At 38.0% G+C, this 19,256-nt stretch overlaps 1 protein-coding gene across 1 annotated transcript; it reads left to right on the top strand.

Moving 5' to 3' along the window:
* The first annotated feature begins 4,412 nt into the window (after positions 1 to 4,412).
* Positions 4,413 to 9,894, top strand: pomc.L (proopiomelanocortin L homeolog). Its single transcript, NM_001087369.2, is given in 3 exon segments — positions 4,413 to 4,454; positions 5,895 to 6,037; positions 8,886 to 9,894. Coding segments are annotated over 2 exon segments (780 nt in total). The 5' UTR covers positions 4,413 to 4,454; positions 5,895 to 5,908; the 3' UTR covers positions 9,537 to 9,894.
* Positions 9,895 to 19,256: the final 9,362 nt, after the last annotated feature.

Raw genomic sequence — 19,256 nt, 5'->3', positions numbered from 1 at the left:
TCCCTACATTATCACATACTCTGGGTAAAACACAATTGCCATGACCACATAAATAGATAGAAGAAAAGGATATCAAAACCAACATGCCAATTTCTTCTAAATCACTTCTCTAGATCAACTACAATATCCTGGTGGAGGATAAAACCAATAAAGCGCACCATTTGGAGGTGCAAGAAAACTTTCTATGTGTCATGTTAGCCATTCCCCTGTGGATGTTTCAAAAAACAGTTCTCAGGGCAACAGGGAGATGAAACGGCACTGTAGAGGAACAGTTGGCTCAACTGGATCAGTAGCTGGAGCCTTCGACTCTCCTGTAGACCAATCAATCCTATCTTGTTAGATATTTGTCACTAGTGATATGCGGGTCAGGAAAAACTCTAAAACCCTAACCTACAAAATGTTACCATACCTGTGTCTTCTTGTTCTATGTGCTACTTTGTGCGCACCTCTGGTTCCAAGAGAATCTTCAGGAGCAGTGGGGCAGTGTACTTCCCCAGTCTGACCCACACCCAACCCTAACCGGCAATGGTAGACCATATTTAAATCTGAACCCGCCCCAATCGGGGGTCAACTTGTGGGTCACCGTAGGTTTCACACATAACCATTTATGTCATTGCTGAGCCTCAGGTGTCATATGTATGGCAGTTTACAGCCTTAAATTTGAAATACAAGGCTTGGAAAGGACTTCCATTACACCCCATTTGCTTTGTGAGCACAGTGTAGATAATTATTGTTCTTCCCAAACACCCAAACATGATCCTCCTGCCATGTGAGGCAACATTTCACCCTTCTCTAAGAATGTTTCTATTATTAGATATATCAAGGACCTTTCAGACCCCCATCTCCCCCAAAGCTTCAAAGCAAAAGGTCCCCGTACAAATCATTTTAATACATTCCTGGTACCTGCTCTTAGAAGCAAATTTCGGGGAAATGGTCAACATAAAATTTTTGTGCCTTTCTAAATGGTGCAAAATTATCTCCTGGATCCGGGTCACTTGAATTAAAGAAAATTTGGACAATGCTCATTTGAAACAATTGCCTGGTTTGTTGGCATAATAAATCACCTTCACAAGATTCAGAGTGCTTGATCGTGTTTTCTTTTGAATTAAAGAAAGTGACAGCTTCCTAAAAGAGTAAACAACAAAATGCGAACATCTTTTCATGTAACTGCACAGTCAAAATAAGAAAAACACAGAACGTTCTGATGTTGCTCTGCACAGGAAAGAGATCCAAAGCCCCAGATTCCCATTCCCATCTCCTCCCTGAGCAGAGCAACATCAGAACACTCTGTTTTTGTTTTCCTTCTGAAGGTTTATCTCTTCAACTGTTTTAGACTTGAATTGCTATGGAGATCAGACACATCACTTGAAGACTAGGACCCCCAAAAATTATTATGGCAACTCTATGAGGGAGGGGTTGAATCAAGAAATCAATAATAAAGATGAAAACTAAAGGAAGCCATCTGTCTTCATTGCCTATTTCTTGCTTTCAAATGTGGCAGTTGTGTTAAAGGATAAGTAAACCTTGAAAATAAGTGAATGTAAAACTGATGAGGGGGCTATTCTAAGCACTTTTGCAATGTACATTCATTATTTATTTATTTTTAATTTCAAGATATTAAGGGATACATGTACTGTTAATATGAATGAATTGTGTTACAACAGCGCCACCTGCTGGTCAGTTTCCCACCAGTCTGACCAGCAATAGTCAAGGAAGTTGTCAGGAGAAAGAAAGAGGCTGATGTTCTTTCTGCTTAGGAATAAAATTAGAAACCTTTCTCACATCTTTCCTAAGCAGAAGAACATCAGAGCAGCCTCTATCTTTCTCCTGACAACTTCCTTGACTACTTGCTGGTCAGACTGGTGGGAAAATGACCAGCAGGTGGCGCTGTTGTAACAAAATTCATTCATATTAACAGCACATGTATCCCTTAATATCTTGGAATTAAGAATGAATAAATAATGAATGTACATTGCAAATTGCTTAGAATGGCCCCCTCGTCAATTTTACATTCATTTATTTTAAAGGTTTTAATGTGCTTTAATGTGCAGTCATATTATGAGCAGTAGTTGGTCTAATTATTGTTCTGCATAATAGAATTACTAAAGAGTAAAGAAACAGTCTAATTAGCAACTAATTGCTAATTTCTATTTTCTAATTGCTATTCCTTAAAAATAAACTTCCCGTATTTTTAACTTTCTTCTCTATTAATAACAATGGCATCAAGCATAATTTTTATAGACAGACCATTAAAATAAAGGCTAAATCATAATCCTAGTAGAAACCCAAGGCTTGACATGACAGACTATCTTATGGTGTGGGACAAGGAAGGACATCTACATTAGAGGGTCATCTTGTTTTCCACAGTGGTTGGTTACCCTACTACAGCACCCCATAATCTTAGCCATCTATTTTATTCCACAACAGCCTACGGTCGATATATTTATGCAACTGGTATTTTAGATGCACTAAATGCTCTAGTTCAGGCAACACAACTATTCTTGAGTTTACCCCATGTGCACTTTCTGTATTTAGAACGTTTACTTGGGATGCGAGTGGCTATTGCAATTGCTTCTTTATCTATGTCCCATCAACTTTGGAAAGGGTAAGTCTAGAACAAACATAACTCTCACAGGCAGGGCAGCCATTAGGGGGGGACAGGGGGGAGAGTTGTAGGGGGCCCCGAGGGTAAGGGGGGCCCGGCCATGCCACACTTACTTGATTAGCCGGGCCACCCATCTTTTCTGAGAGCTGCTGACTTCGGAAAGGCATGGACGTTTAAGAGGCCCTGGCCACCAATTTTCTTATAATGTGGGGGGGGGCTGGCCACCAATTTTTTTTCTCATGTGGGGTCCTAGCCACCAATATTTTTTAATGGAGGGGCCCTGGCCACAAATGCTTTTTTTGGGGGGGGGCCCTGACCACCAATATCTTTTTATTTTTTTTTAACATGTGGGAACCCTGGCCACCAATATTTTTTTTGTTTTTTTACTGTGTGGTGGGGGACGGACCTGTGGGGTGGGGAGGGTGGAACTGTAGGTGGGGCTTGCAGTGGGCGCAGCCCAGGGGGCCCAGGAAATTTTGTCGTATGGGGCCCTGTGATTTGTGATGGCGGTCCTGCTCACAGGACATTAGTACTTAGTTAATTACTGCATTAGAAGGTTCAAATTAAGAAGAGACGACTTTCTTAGCCAATACTTAGAAAGAGTGCCATTATATGGTACAGGTTCATACATAAAACTTAAAGTAACACTGCACCTACTTTTCATGAATTTATGGTCCATGCTATGGTTTTTCTCTTTTTAATGATACGGCACTACCCTTTGCTTCTGTTTGCCCATCGTGACAAAACCCGAAATGGCACCTGCTTTTACATATTTAGGTTCTGATTGGGTCAGAAGGACACTGGGTATAAATAAGACCCAACCAGGACCCACTCCCCTTCTGAAAAATGTGTGCTACCCCTGATCTTCCATCTGGCTCCAAGAAAAGGAAATAAGGTACACACTGGAGGGGAGTAGCGAGGGTTGCAGTTGGGCCAGGGGCTTGCAGCCATGGGGTAAGTACATAGGAAGAAGACCCTCAGCTGCAAGGGGGTCCAGGAGGTATAGGGGCCCTAACTAATGTACAATTTCAATAAATTGGTAAAACAGATCAACCTTTAGACATTTTGGGGGCCTGAAAAAGAATTTGCTTTGGGACCCAGTAATATCTATTTACACCGCTGCTTGCAGCTGTGATGGGGTCCTGTGGATTGGGGCTGGGATGGGGGTCCCAGGGGGAGGCCCTGAAGTGGCAGCTCTGGTTGGCCCCAGACCCCCCCAGTCCAACTCTTGGTTCTAACACACTTAATTGAGGTAATTAAGACCCTTGATGCATTTTGCAAAGGTGGATAGAGGTTATTGACTTAGCTGATCCCCGTGTAAATGTCCCTCTCCGGCTAACACCTGTTTCTTGACCGGCGCATCCCAAATAAATGAAAACCAACAGTCGCACCCTAATTAAAAAGTCACAAAACAAATTGGGTCCAACCTGCTAAGAATACACCATTCACGTATTTGTGTTGATCATTTATTGCCATTTAATGCCCACTGCAAAGGCTGAATAGCTTTAAATTAATCCCCGTTATAAAAGTCCAATCACAGGGGATTGGGGAACCTTTGTCTTTCTACAGGGAAGGTGCTAATCCCTGTTGTCCACGGAGATATCATGTAGATGACTTTTCAGCAACCTTTTCTTTCCTAATCATCTGTTCTGTCTCTTACATGCAACCTTATACCCTGACTTTTCTCCTCCTCCTCCTCCTCTTCTGCTGGGAAAGGTCTGTCCGGAAGATCCTCCGTTCCATTCACCCCCCTAGACAATGCTAAAATGTGGTATATAAAGACCAGCCCTGGAGATGAGAGAAGAACACAAGCAAAGAAGTGCACAGCTTGGGACTAGTGAATCAACAGGTAAGAAAACCATGAGAATATCTCTTCTTACCCTTTACATTTACATCTATATCTATATCTATATCTATATATATATATACATTATGCACAGCTTTCTTTTTCCCATACATTACATGCACAAGCCTTTCCCTGCTGACATTCTTTTATATATTTTTTTTAATTTCTATTTAATTAAATTTAGGAAAGCCCTACAATTTTTTAAAAAATATTTATTAAGTACATTTTGTGATGGATTTTATAAATACAGGTGCCTTATCTATGATCCTACTTTGCTCATTTTTTTTTTTTTTATCGGTCTTTCTATAAATTTATGGCATTTGCAGTTTCAAGATAAAATAATATATATTAAATATATAAATCAATTGAAAGAATGATATTCGTCATACTAAATGTACATCTAACATTGTTGACATCAATGAACTATGTTAATTAAAATTAGGTTTATTTTTGAACAAATGTGGAATTTATCGTTAATTTTATCGTTAAAACAATTCTATAACAGTGGGTTAATGTTGAGACGCACAAATATAAATAAATAAGGAAATAAATAAATATATATAATAATGGCGCAGCAAAGAAAACACTTTATTCTAGAAATCTTTGAAGTTGAGGAGTTGAATGGTTGGTACAATGCATGGCTCATACAATTCACACAAAGGCACCAAGGTTATTTTTCCGACTGTTGTTATGTATATATTTTTTTTTTCCTGTTTTTATAGGCTGTCAGTTCGGAAAAGATATTTCATTTTTCTTTAGATATTGCTTTATTTTATGGGTTTTGATGGCTTTGATAAACTTACCTTTAATTTGTGTCATACACCAATGTTAACGTTGTTTCATTTCAATCGAGTGATTGATATTGTGTTGAATTTTTTATTTTTTTTAGACACAGGAATAAAAGTTTTTTCACTTTCATTCTTTTTCATCTATCAATAGATTTTTTATTTAAATGAATTCATATTATATATATAGAATTACATAATGTTTTATTTTAGTTCACTTACAGTTATATTAGACTAAAAACTAAACTTTTTTACTTTCATTCTTTTTCATATCTATAAATGTATATTTTATTTATTCATATTTATTGTTTTGGGGGGTAAGAGTGAGAGAGAAAAACTGCACAAAAAAAAAGAGTAGGTCATAGTTAAAACTCAAGCCTCTTTCTATTCATTTATTTTGTTATTATATGAAAATATAATAATTTTTCAATATATATATATATATATATATATATATATATATATATATATATATATATATATATATTTATTTATTTTGTTATTATATGAAAATATATACCATAATTTGGAGCTTTCTGGATTACGGGTTTCTGGATAACAGGTCCTATAGCTGTATTAAATATATTTTAAAGTCTTTTTATATGCTAACGTAAGAGACAATATCTTCCATTTACTGCCATTTTTGAATGTCTTTTAGCCTCCAGTCCTGAAATGTTTCGGCCACTTTGGGGCTGTTTCCTTGCAATACTCGGAATATGTATATTCCATATCGGAGAGGTCCAAAGCCAGTGCTGGGAGAGCAGCCGATGTGCAGACCTCAGCAGTGAAGATGGTGTTCTGGTAAGAGAAACAAATATTGTTTGAGGGTCCAAACAATTGACATATAGATTGAGGGATGGTCACTCCTGCTGGACCTTTTAGCTGTTGGTTCTTGAAGGCTGCTAGAACTGGCAGTTAGGAGGACACAAAGAGGAAAAGGTTTCAAATCCAGTCCTTAAAAGGGAATTGCTCACTGTAGAGTGAGAGTGATCGATGTTGTAAATTCCATAATTTAATTATTATTATTATTATTATTATTATTAATAATAATAATAGTTAGTGTTTTATTCCACATAACAATTGCATTAGCTCTTAATTTTCTCATTCAGTTTCTCAGAACTTTACAGTCACTTACTGTAACTTTGAAAGGCTGATTTATCAAGAATTTGAGATGAGTTTTTTACATGGTCACTGTTATTTTGAAATTTTCGTATACTCATCTAGAATTTTCAAGATTTTCAAGATTTTTTGTGCTGAACATACATTTTGCCTATTGTTTGAATAAAGAAATATTTTTTTTGGCACTAAACAAGACAAACAAGTATCACTTTAGTCCTTCCTGTCACTTCTGGTTCCAAAGAACTTCAAATGAGCTGATAAAAGTAATTACCAGTCCACTAAGAAGCCCCTTATAATGAGCTGTTCAAAGGCTGCTGCCTATAAAAGAGAGCTCTGAATAAATTGCCCTGTTTATAAAAGAAGGTGGAGGTGAGTTTGTTGAAATCAGTCCAACTTTTCAAATTAGTGTTTTATAATAGCAAAAAATTAAAAAAATATATGTTTTTTTTTTTTAAAAAAAATTGACAAAATTTAATTTGAACAAAGATACTTTTAAAAAAATAAAATAAAAAAAATAAAGGTAAATAAACCTGGCAATCTTCTGTAGGAGTCAATGGTGGGTTGGGGTGTAAGTTGAATCTTTGCAGAAATTGAAAATTCTATGAAAATTTATTTTTTGTAAAAATGCTGTAAATTGAGAACGGACTATGTTCAATCAATTCCAAGCTTTTTGCTTAAAAGAAACTCAGAAATTCAAATATCTGATTTTGAAATTTAGAAAATCTGTCTCCCTAGATTTGGATTCTGTTCTGCTAAACATTTAAGATTCTGCAAATCCTGAATTCGGTGTGTTTTCATTGTTCAATAAACATGCCCCAAAAGATTCTGTCTGTGTATGAGAATTTATATTTATATAGCAAATACATAGATCTTTTCTATTTCTATTTCTGAATGATTATTTCAAATCAGCTAAAGTGTCTATTGGCCTGTAACCTGTGATATGTTTAGACAAATCCTTAATTATAAACTAGACCAATGGGAAACACGATTGGTTTCTTCTAGGGATGCACAGAATTCTAGCATTCTTTTATTTGGCTGACTACGGAATACCAAGCCGAATCCAAACCAAATCCAAAGTTGCAAATTTGAGAGAAGTAATAAAATAAAAATCAGTTTTCCCTGATTGTAAAGTCATGAGACTTTGAGGGGTCTAGAAGAAAATGGGGATCCAAGATTCAGGAATTAGTCAAATCTCAACATTGTTTAACAAATTTTAATTTAGCCGAATTCAAATCTTTCTTCTACAGATACACAGAGTCCTAATTTTTGGATTTGCTGAAATACCAAATGATCCACAAAAGATTCAGCTGAATACTAAACCCAAAGTTTCATATTCAAATTTGAAAAAGAAGAATCATTCAAGTTCAGTTGTCCATAGCTATAAAGTCATGAGACTTTGGGGGTCTAAAAGAAACTGGGGATCCAAGATTCAGGAGTTAGTCAAATCCCAACTTTGTTTAACAAATTCTGATTTAGCCAAATCCAAATCTTTCTTCTACAGATACACAGGGGCAAATTTACTTAAATTAACCCTCGATATTCGACTGCCGAATTGAAATCATTTGACTTCGAATATCGAATTGAAGGATTTACCGAAATTCTTTCTATCAAACGATCGAACGAAAAATTGTTCGATCAAACAATTAAATACTTTCGATCCTTCGAATTTCTTTGACCAAAAAAAGAGAGCAAAGCCTATGGGGACCTTCCCCATAGGCTAACATTGACTTCAGTAGGTTTTAGGTGGCGAACTAGGGGGTCGAAGTTTTTTTTTTTAAAGAGACAGTACTTCGACTATCGAATGGTCAAATAGTTGAATGATTTTTAGTTCGAATTGTTCGATTCAAAGTCGGAGTCGAAGGTCGAAGTAGCCCATTCGATGGTCGAAGTAGCCAAAAAAAACATTCAAAATTCAAAGTTTTTTTTCCTCTATTCCTTCACTCGAGCTAAGTAAATGGGCCCACCGAGTCCTAATTTTTGGATTTGCCCAAATTCCAAATGATCCACAAAAGTTAACTGAATACCAAACCCACAGCTGTACATTCAAATTTGAGAAAACATTTAAAAATAGTCTGTCAAGTTCAATTGTCCATAGCTGTAAAGTCATGAGACTTTGAGTGGTCTACGAGAAACTGGGGATCCAGGTTTCAGGATTCAGGAATTAGCCAAATCCCAACATTATTTAATAGATCAAATCCAAATCTTTCTTCTGCGGATACATAGAGTCCAAATTTTTGCTGAATACCAAACCCAAAGTTGTAGATTTTAAATTTTGGAAAAAAAACAACTGCTACGTTGAGTTGCCCATAATCACATGACTGTAAGGGGTCTAAAAGATCCTCCAAATCTCAGCATTTCGGCCTAATCTTGTGTATAGTCAAATAAAAACTGAGGTGAAAACCTGAATCTAGTGCATCCATAGTTTCTTCTGCCCAAGAATGGCTAAACAAGTAAGAGATAGAGAATATGGACCTATTGATAGTAGCTAGCTGATTGCTTGATGTATATATATATATTTTGTCCCTGTTAGGAATGCATCAAGGCATGTAAAACGGATCTCTCTGCCGAATCACCTGTGTTCCCAGGAAACGGACATTTGCAACCTTTGTCGGAAAGTATCAGAAAATATGTGATGACCCATTTTCGGTGGAATAAATTTGGCAGAAGAAACAGCACAGGGAACGATGGAAGCAACACAGGCTACAAACGTGAAGATATTTCCAGTTACCCTGTATTTAGCCTATTTCCCTTAAGTGATCAGAATGCTCCAGGTGACAACATGGAAGAGGAACCCTTAGACAGGCAAGAGAACAAGAGAGCCTACTCTATGGAGCACTTCCGATGGGGAAAACCTGTTGGGAGAAAGAGGAGGCCCATTAAGGTGTACCCCAATGGAGTGGAAGAAGAGTCTGCTGAGAGCTACCCCATGGAGTTGAGAAGAGAATTATCCCTAGAACTTGACTATCCAGAAATCGACCTTGATGAGGACATTGAAGACAATGAGGTGGAGAGTGCATTAACGAAAAAAAATGGGAATTATAGGATGCATCACTTTCGCTGGGGTAGTCCACCCAAAGATAAGAGGTATGGGGGATTTATGACTCCTGAGCGGAGCCAGACACCTCTAATGACTCTTTTCAAAAATGCCATCATTAAAAACTCCCACAAAAAGGGTCAGTAGGGATCTTTAGGGTATGGTTTCCATCCAGAGCTCCATCCAGATACACCAGCGTGTTTTCAATAGATACAGTTCCATTCATTCAATGATCAATGCCTATGAATTTACTTTGTAGTAGGATATTTATCACACTTTTTCACTTGATGTTTTATCTCCTGTTTCTCTTAGTTCGGAATGCACAGTACAGGAACCTCTCCGGTAAAATGCTGACATTGTAACGTTGTACATATAGAAAGAAATAAATGGTTCTATGAGTGCAAAATTGGATTTTTTTCAGTTTGCTAAATTATTTTCATATCTGATAAGAAAAAATGTACAAAATTGTAAATGAATGGAAAAATAAAACTTTCAGATCTTACTGGCTATCTGACTGGCTATTCATTGGCTTCCTCCCACCCTGGCACTGATGCCTACATGTACGGGATTGATCCCTCTTTATATGGGGTCTTGGGGCATTGCTACCTGTATATGGGGGGGTAGTAATACCTGGATATAGGGGTGGTGATGCCTGGATATAGGGTGACATTGATACCTGTAAGTATATGATAACAGAAGGGAGTTTGAACATTATTGGGCATAATATAAAACTCTGGCAGCAATTCACAAAACTAGAGATTAGATTTGTATTCTTGTTATTATGTAATTCATTAAATAATATTTTGAAAGACATAAAGATTATTGGTGTTTGCCCTTTAAATGTTAGTTTTCTGGAAATGTCAAAATAATTTGGAGATACTGTGTAAAATACATTGTTATATAAAAAGCAAATACCAGATTTGGTGGGAAGGTAGATAAATGCATTAACAGAGAGATAGATGATAGATGATGATAATTAATAGATGATAGATAGATAGATAGATAGATAGATAGATAGATAGATAGATAGATAGATAATAGATAGATAGAGAGATAATAGATAGATAGATAGATAGATAGATAGATAGATAGATAGATAGATAGATAGATAGAGAGATAATAGATAGATAGATAGATAGATAGATAGATAGATAGATAGATAGATAGAGGGATAGATAGAGGGATAGATAGATAGATAGATAGATAGATAGATAGATAGATAGATAGATAGATAGATAGATAGATAGATATTGATAAATAGATGATAGCTAGACAAACAGACAGATGATTAATAGATATATAATTGACAGATAGATAGATAGATAGATAGATAGATAGAGGGATAGATAGATAGATAGATTGATAGATGATAGATAGATAGATAGATAGATAGATATTGATAAATAGATGATAGCTAGACAGACAGATGATTAATAGATATATAATTGACAGATAGATAGATAGATAGATAGATAGATAGATAGATAGATAGATAGATAGAGGGATAGATAGATAGATAGATTGATAGATGATAGATAGATAGATAGATAGATAGATAGATAGATATTGATAAATAGATGATAGCTAGACAGACAGATGATTAATAGATATATAATTGACAGATAGCTAGATAGCTAGATAGCTAGATAGATAGATAGATAGATAGATAGATAGATGATAAATAGATAGATAGATACAGTAGATAGACAGACAGACAGACAGACAGATAGATAGATAGATAGATAGATAGATAGATAGATAGATAGATAGATAGATAGATGATAGATAGATAGATAGATAGATAGATAGATAGATGATAGATAGATAGAGGGATAGATAGATAGATAGATGATAGATAGATAGATAGATGATAGATAGATAGATAGATAGATAGATGATAGATAGATAGGTAGATAGATAATAGATAGGTAGATAGATAGATAGATAGATAGATAGATAGATAGATAGATAGATAGATATTGATAAATAGATGATAGCTAGACAAACAGACAGATGATAAATAGATAGATTGATAGTTAGATTATCATTATATTGTATCCCCCTTAAAGAGACAGGTGCAGTTTGTCTTGTGACCTTCCCATGCAGTGTATATGGGGGGGGGGGGTCACAGAGAGAGAAGAAGGAGACCCTGCAATGTTTCTATTCTTTACACTGAGGTCAGAGGGGAAAACATCCATTAAGCTCCATTCTCTCTGTAGGTTTGTTCCACCTGTGATTCAGTCTATTCTCTCTCATTAAAGGCTTCACCGGATGACAATAACCTTCACTGTACAACTTGCGCTTATTCCCGAGGGCACGGCCATTATTTACTGAACAGCTTCATAAAACACAAGGTGATACACACAACACTTTAATAACACAATCCGTTGAGTAGTGAGTGCGACTAACTCAGCTCTGAGAATAAGGGCCCAATGTGTGATTTTGCTACAGTGCAAACAAACTTGCTGTTTGTGATACATTTATACTATTGTGTTATTATTGACTGTTTGTTTCCATGACAAATTGAGTTACCCACACAGTAACTGAAGTCATTGCTCTGACTTTAACTTTATTTAGCTGCTTAATGTATGTTATAGAATGGCTAATTCTAAGTAGTGATGCAACGTTTCAGACTTTTTCAGCCGGATTCGGCCAAATCCTCATGCCTGGCCGAACTGAATCTGAGCATATGCAAATTAGGGGCAGGAAGGGAAATCACATAATGTTTTGCCATCCCTAATTTGAATATGCAAATTAGGATTTGGATTTGGTTTGGTATTCGTCCAAACATAGTTTATATAAACAAGCTGCTGTGTAGCCATGGGGGCAGCCATTCAAGCACAGGATACACAGTAGATAACAGATAAGTACTACTATAGTTTATATAAACAAGCTTCTGTGTAGCCATGGGGACAGCCATTCAAGCACAGGATACACAGTAGATAACAGATAAGTACTACTATAGTTTATATAAACAAGCTGCTGTGTAGCCATGGGGGCAGCCATTCAAGCACAGGATACACAGTAGATAACAGATAAGTACTACTATAGTTTTTATAAACAAGCTGCTGTGTAGCCATGGGGGCAGCCATTCAAGCACAGGATACACAGTAGATAACAGATAAGTACTACTATAGTTATATAAACAAGCTGCTGTGTAGCCATGGGGGCAGCCATTCAAGCACAGGATACACAGTAGATAACAGATAAGTACTACTATAGTTTATATAAACAAGCTGCTGAGTAGCCATGGGGGCAGCCATTCAAGCACAGGATACACAGTAGATAACAGATAAGTACTACTATAGTTATATAAACAAGCTGCTGTGTAGCCATGGGGGCAGCTATTCAAGCACAGGATACACAGTAGATAACAGATAAGTACTACTATAGTTTATATAAACAAACTGCTGTGTAGCCAGGGGGGCAGCCATTCAAGCACAGGATACACAGTAGATAACAGATAAGTACTACTATAGTTATATAAACAAGCTGCTGTGTAGCCATGGGGGCAGCTATTCAAGCACAGGATACACAGTAGATAACAGATAAGTACTACTATAGTTTATATAAACAAACTGCTGTGTAGCCAGGGGGGCAGCCATTCAAGCACAGGATACACAGTAGATAGATAAACTCCCCCATTCTACCAGTGCAGAGAAACACTACATTATGTACATTATAATTTAATTACTTTAAAAGAATTTCATTATTGTCTCATTTGTGGCAGGTGGATGGGTGGGTGGTTGGGGGTCGCTGGGCTGAAACCCATTTAGCTACTTCACACCTCCCCCTACATCCAGTAGATATTTAAGTGGCACAGTTACTGTACCCAAGGATCTGACTTGTAGGAAAAGTACATCGCAATTCTGAGCAACGAATTCCTCATTCACGGATGTCAAGCAGCACATTCTTGCATTCTGTAACAATAGACAGAGACATGCGTGGCACATGTAACAGAGAAGATATGTAATTGGTATGTTATTGAATGGAACACTGGCCAAGGTTGCCTCTTTGCAGCTTTAATGTGCACTAGCGGAGTCACAATTAAAAACTATTCAGTCATTCCCTGACTTTTCACCTCTTTGACTACAAACTAATGATTCTGAGCTCCCACCTAACAGAAGAGCAGCACAACAAGAACACTATTATCCACCTCAGGTGCAAGGACACGGGGAGAAATATATTATAGGCACGTGGCATTGCAATCCAATGGCAGGAGCAGCAACACCTTTTTTCACAGAGAAAGTCAGTGACTTCCAGGGAAAATTAAGCAGAAATTACCTGTGTTTTATTCTCAGCAGGGTTTTTGCAAAGACCATATTCAATAACACAAAACATATGCAAAAAAAATAAATAAAAGATAGACAGAAACATACATTGTAAGAGAATTATATCTGGCAGCCTCTGAAATGCAGCAGAAGCCTCAGCTACCCCGAAAGGAAACACTGTGTACTGAAATAAGAATAAGGTGGAGAATGCTGTTGCCAGTAGGGTGAACCCTCAGAAAGATCAAACATTATCAAATACCTGGCACAGGTTAGTGCTCACCTACTTAACTCTGGCCAAGATCTCTTAACCTTGGTATGTACCCATGGCCATAAAACCTCTAACATACGTTCTTTTGTTTTTATCACAACACGGGTGCCCTCTCATGTATAATACCATCTCCTACACCTTGAAAACACATTAATTGGTTACAAAAAGCAGACAATTGGGTGTTAGATATATGTTTTGGGATCCAACAGAGTAACTCTACCAGTAGGGTCCAATGGGACAAGAGAAATTACTATATCATCTCTGAATTTGGTCCAATAGTCAAGAAGGACAAGGCAGCCCCAAAGTTAAAATGATAAAAGTTAGGGCAATTAGAGTGGCCTGATGAAAGTACTTAAGGATAGGATAGCCACCCTCCATTAATTGTAGGTGGGAAAATGTTTTGCCAACCTTTTATTCAGGTAGTTCCATAGGAGAGCTTTATACAGCTAAGAGCTGGTCCTGATTTACAGTTGGAAGTAAATTCTTGGGTTAAAGTATTGCCCCAGCAGTTCAGTAACTGGTGGGTTGTATCAGAGAAGCCACCACAGGTTCTGCTTATTTTGGTCCCTATTAGCTGGAGAAGGTAGTGTGCTGAAGAGTCTGAGCAAGAAGTTGCTACCAGTAGAAGTGCCAGGAAAGTTTTGTAATAGATGACCGTAGACGTGAGAGGAAGGCTAAGGGTAGTTAGTAGAGCAGCCAGAGGCCCAAAGGGGAGACTAATTAGAAGAAAAGCCTGTGGTGTCACCCACCAGTATAAGGACTCAAGTAGTCAGGCTCAGGGATAGGAGATTTCTAGGGTAGAGGACCACTGGGAGTATCGCCTAGTGTTGGGTACTAGTTCACTGATCTGTGAGTATTCATTAAATAATTGATGATTTAGAGAGTAAGGAGTCAATGTAACCTGGGCTTTTTCAGGAGTTGCAGTAAATTGTCTGGCAAAGTTCAAGGTAATCCATCTGTAGGTATTACAGAGCAAAGTTAGCCCCTAGTAGTGGGATAGTCCTTACCATCCCCATATATACACATGCTCTAACAGTTCACTATTACTAGTAGGACAATCCTGGTCATGCTCCTCCTCATCGTTATATGTGGCAAATATCCTACAAAAGTGGCCAGCTCTCCCATTGCCCAGGAGTTAAAATGCCAACACAATCCATTTCTTACATTCAGGAGACACATGATGTTTGTCAGGTGGAGGAACAAGGATATGTAACTACTTGTACAGAAGCAGTGCAGACTTATTGCATCTTTGGCTACTGAGTCATTTCTGCCAATTGAGATAAATTATTTTAAGTGATGCACTTTTAGAGGAATTATCTATATTATCAAAATCAAGATCTCTGGTTCATCTCTGCAGCAAGACCATAATTACCCAGGAGCGCTCTAAGAGGGAGCTCTTCATTTTGGAGGCCTCCTATTAAATGAAATTTGAAGGAATTTTTGCCCCAAGAGGTAGATATGGAATAGACTTGTTTTGCGGCCAATGTGTTTGATCATTTGTCTAGGATGAAGCCATGTAGAATGTTAGACCCTTCCTAGAACTTGGTACTAAGCTGCAGCCAGTTGGACACTTCTTCTGTTCATTATCCAAAATATAAAGCCTCCCTTCTCCCTTTGTTATGACTGTTTTGTTAACAGGAGCCCATGATGCAGGGGGAGTATCTGAGCAGTCAGTATCGTAAGGACCAAACTTGGAGTTGCTTCAGTTTCCCTGTTTAGCTCATGAAATAACAAAAAACGTTTTTTTTGTCATTAAAATCAATGGCATAAAGAATGTTGAGCCCAAGTCCTGTTCATTGCACTTATGTTAAACACAAAGGGAAGAGGAGTATACTGACACTCAGGGGGTTATTTATGCCAAAAACTCGAAAAATTCTAGGTTTTTTTACTATACAAACCAAATTTTTAGTGGAAAAAAAACCTTACATTTTTCAGGATTTATTATATCCTGAGGATGGATAAAGTCTGAATAAAAAAATCCGGCATCTCAGACCTGCCAAGGAGAAGTCCAGAAGATATCCTGACCTGTGCTTCGTTTTCACGCAATAATCCAAAGATTTTGTGGTTTTCGGCCAAAAATCCATTAAAAAAAGAGTTTTCGGGTGTGAAATCCGAAATATTTGTATCATTCAAATTTTTTCAAGTTTTTTTTTCGAGTTTTTTCCCACACACTTCAATATTAGAAAAACCGGCGACACAGAAAATAGAAAGTAATTGGAAAAAGTAATTATTATTGGTGATCTATCTGAAAACAACTAGTTGTTTGAAGGTGAACAACCCCTTTAAAGTATTTTGACATCAATGCAGCACCATATTCATAAGGAGAAAGAGAAAGAATGACCCATTGAGACTGCAACCCCCCATTACTGTTGTCTGTTAATCCCTAACATGTAAAAATTAAAACATAATAAATAGTAAATTAAAAGAAAAGGGTTGAAAATCAAAATCAGGAGGGGGAATCATTATAGAGGCTAATGGTTTCCATCTTACACGTCAGCTGTTCAGGGTATGGGTGCTTTAGTAACCTAATCTCTTCGTATATGGTTAGCAGGCCCGGACTGGCAATCTGTGGGCTCTGGCAAATGCCAGAGGGGCTGCTATAAGGTGCCATAGAAAGTCAGTATTTAGTGGGCTGCTGGGGGGCTGTTTGGGCCTCTGTGTATCTGAAATTCCAGGGCCTATTTTAATTCTCAATCCGCACCTGATGGGTAGTACGTTCAGGTATGGCCTGTCTATGCCCTTCGCCTCCCAAAACAGAACTCCCCACCACCACCACTTCAGAGTCTCCTCCAGGCTGAGTAGGTTAATTGTAGCCCATTTTTACAAGAGTTCTGTCTTCCTGCCTACTCAAACTAATAGAGAATGTGCCTGACGCGTTTCGCTCGTTCTACATGAGTTTGTCACAGGGAAAAGCAGATGATGTGCATCTATTTATAACCGCGCAGCCGATTGTTAATTCAAACTTGCCATTAATAAAGCGGAACGTCATAACAGGAGGAAGGAAAGCACATCGTACCTCTTACTTATTGGTTTACTGGGCGCTTCCCCTGAATAATAATAACCGTCCCACTTCGTTCATCACAGCGTCGTAGGAGATGCATATTGATACGAAAAACAAAGTATCCAGTGGTTTAGTCAGATGTTACTGGACCCACACAGTAAATTAATTTTGGGGCCCCCAACATATTCAGAGGTTGTCCTGTTTTACCAATATATATTAAAATTGCTCATAAATTAGGGTCTCGTGGGGCCCCCTATACCTCCTGGGCCCCACTGACGCTGCTGGGTCTGCTTCGTCTGTAGTTACACCCCTGAAAGTATCCATCAACATGACAGTGTAAGTATTTATATATATTGTATTCAAATGCCTTGGGATTATATACGGTGAAACAAAGTGCCCACCAGAATAATGACATCATAGTCCAAATTTTATGGTAATGGTCAGTGGCGTAACTCGTTGTTACTGGGCCCCATAGCAAATTCAATTTAGGGCCCCAAAATATTTATAAGTTGGCCTATTTTACCAAGATATATTAAAATTGCTAATTAATTAGGGTCTCACTGGGCCCCCTACACTCCTGGGCCCCCCTGCAACCGCAGGGTCTGCTTCCTCTATAGTTACGCCCCTGGTAATGGTTACAATGGTAACTAATGTCATATTAAAGACTCGTATATCACAAAGTCTGTATCCAGATGTGATATAATAATTCCATTAATACACATAGATCCCCGCAACGTATAATACCAAATAACCTCATATATGTAGATGTTTAAGGAAACATGCAGAAAATATCATATTCATGACAATTCTTTCATTACGTCCAGTTGGACTCAGGGCCTTCATCATAAAGATCCATTCACTATCTTTATCTAAGAGAGATGATTCCATGTCCCCACCTGTGATCCCTAGGGATATCTTGGAGAGACCTGTAGCCTTTAGGCTCAACTGGTCATTCTGTTTTTCTTTCTCCTTATGAATGGTAATTTCACTTGACCCTGCACACTGTTAGTTGTTTCTCATGTTGATGGAAGGTGCTCCCAATCTATTTGTTAGGTCACTATTAATAATAGCCTCACATAACAGATTCTCTTTCAAACCTGGCAGTTAGACATGTCTTGATTCAACCTGACCCACCTTTTTTCTGCCTTTGATCCACCTTGGTTCCGCCTCTGACCCACCTTAGTTCTGCCCTTGACCCTACTAGGTCCTGACCCACCTTGGTTCTGCCCTTGAGCCACCTGGGTTCTGCCCCTAACCCAGCCAATCCACGACAATCCCTCCCAAGCCTACCCCACCAAGCCCTTCCCACTATTTGCTTATTCTGTGCCCTTTATTCCTATGGATCTGAATAAGCCTAATGGAGATCTACCATTGAGAGTACTATCAGGGTGGGCTCTGGAGAGGCTCAATACTTTTCCCCAGCTCAGAACAGCTGGCACACAGTCTAAGTCCCATTTATCAGATCCTGTCTATAAACCAATATTGATCAGATATTGTTAAATTCCAACAGCAAAATTGACCTATTTCTTGTATTTTCTGATAGTATTTTATTTCTCATGACATATTTACTATCCACTTGCACCAGTGACAGTTTATCCCAGAAGCCGTTCAATAGGCGCTAACACTAAATACAGCGTTGGTGGATTGGCCGACTCATACATAATTAGCAAGACTTTGATGAGGCAGTAAACACCCCCCCCCAGGCTCTGCCCGACTAGGAGCCGCTAATAATTCCGCTCCAGATATGAGTAACAATCCCCGATTTGCATTCAGAAAACAAGACATTTTTTTATGACATCCATAACATTTACTCTGAAAAGGGCAGAAATGTGACTCAGAGGGGAAGCTCGTCTTTGCTAAAACACGGGACCTTTCCAGCCACCTTGTATTTTCTCTCTAATTGTAATGAGATTTATAGAGGGGTTTTGTGCAAACAACCCCAAGAACAGCTTTGTCTGCACTCTTCTGATTTCCATGAACAATCGCTTGTCTGTTTCTTTGTATCCAGTGACTGTTTCCAGAAAGAAAAACAAATATGAATAACCAAAATGTGGCCTCTCCTATAGTTGACAATGTTAATGAGGCCCTACTGCACCTTTGGTTCATCACCTTCTTAGGTCTCCTGGTCATGTGTTGTTTTGAAACAATCTTTAACATATATAATTGTTGTGTTTCAAGTGATTTGTTTTTATTGAATGGAGTAGTGAAACAATGTTGGAGGCACAAGAACTGAGGAAGAAACAAGGTCTGCTGGAGGAATGCTCAGCTGGAGCTCTACAAACAGTATTGGAGTGACATATCTAGTTGTGGGCTTCCATAGATACAGA

This window comes from Xenopus laevis, chromosome 5L (genome assembly GCF_017654675.1).
Source record: "Xenopus laevis strain J_2021 chromosome 5L, Xenopus_laevis_v10.1, whole genome shotgun sequence".
NCBI lineage: Eukaryota > Metazoa > Chordata > Amphibia > Anura > Pipidae > Xenopus > Xenopus laevis.
The sequence above is the reverse complement of the archived record's forward strand: the minus strand, read 5'-3'. Positions and strand labels throughout refer to the sequence as shown.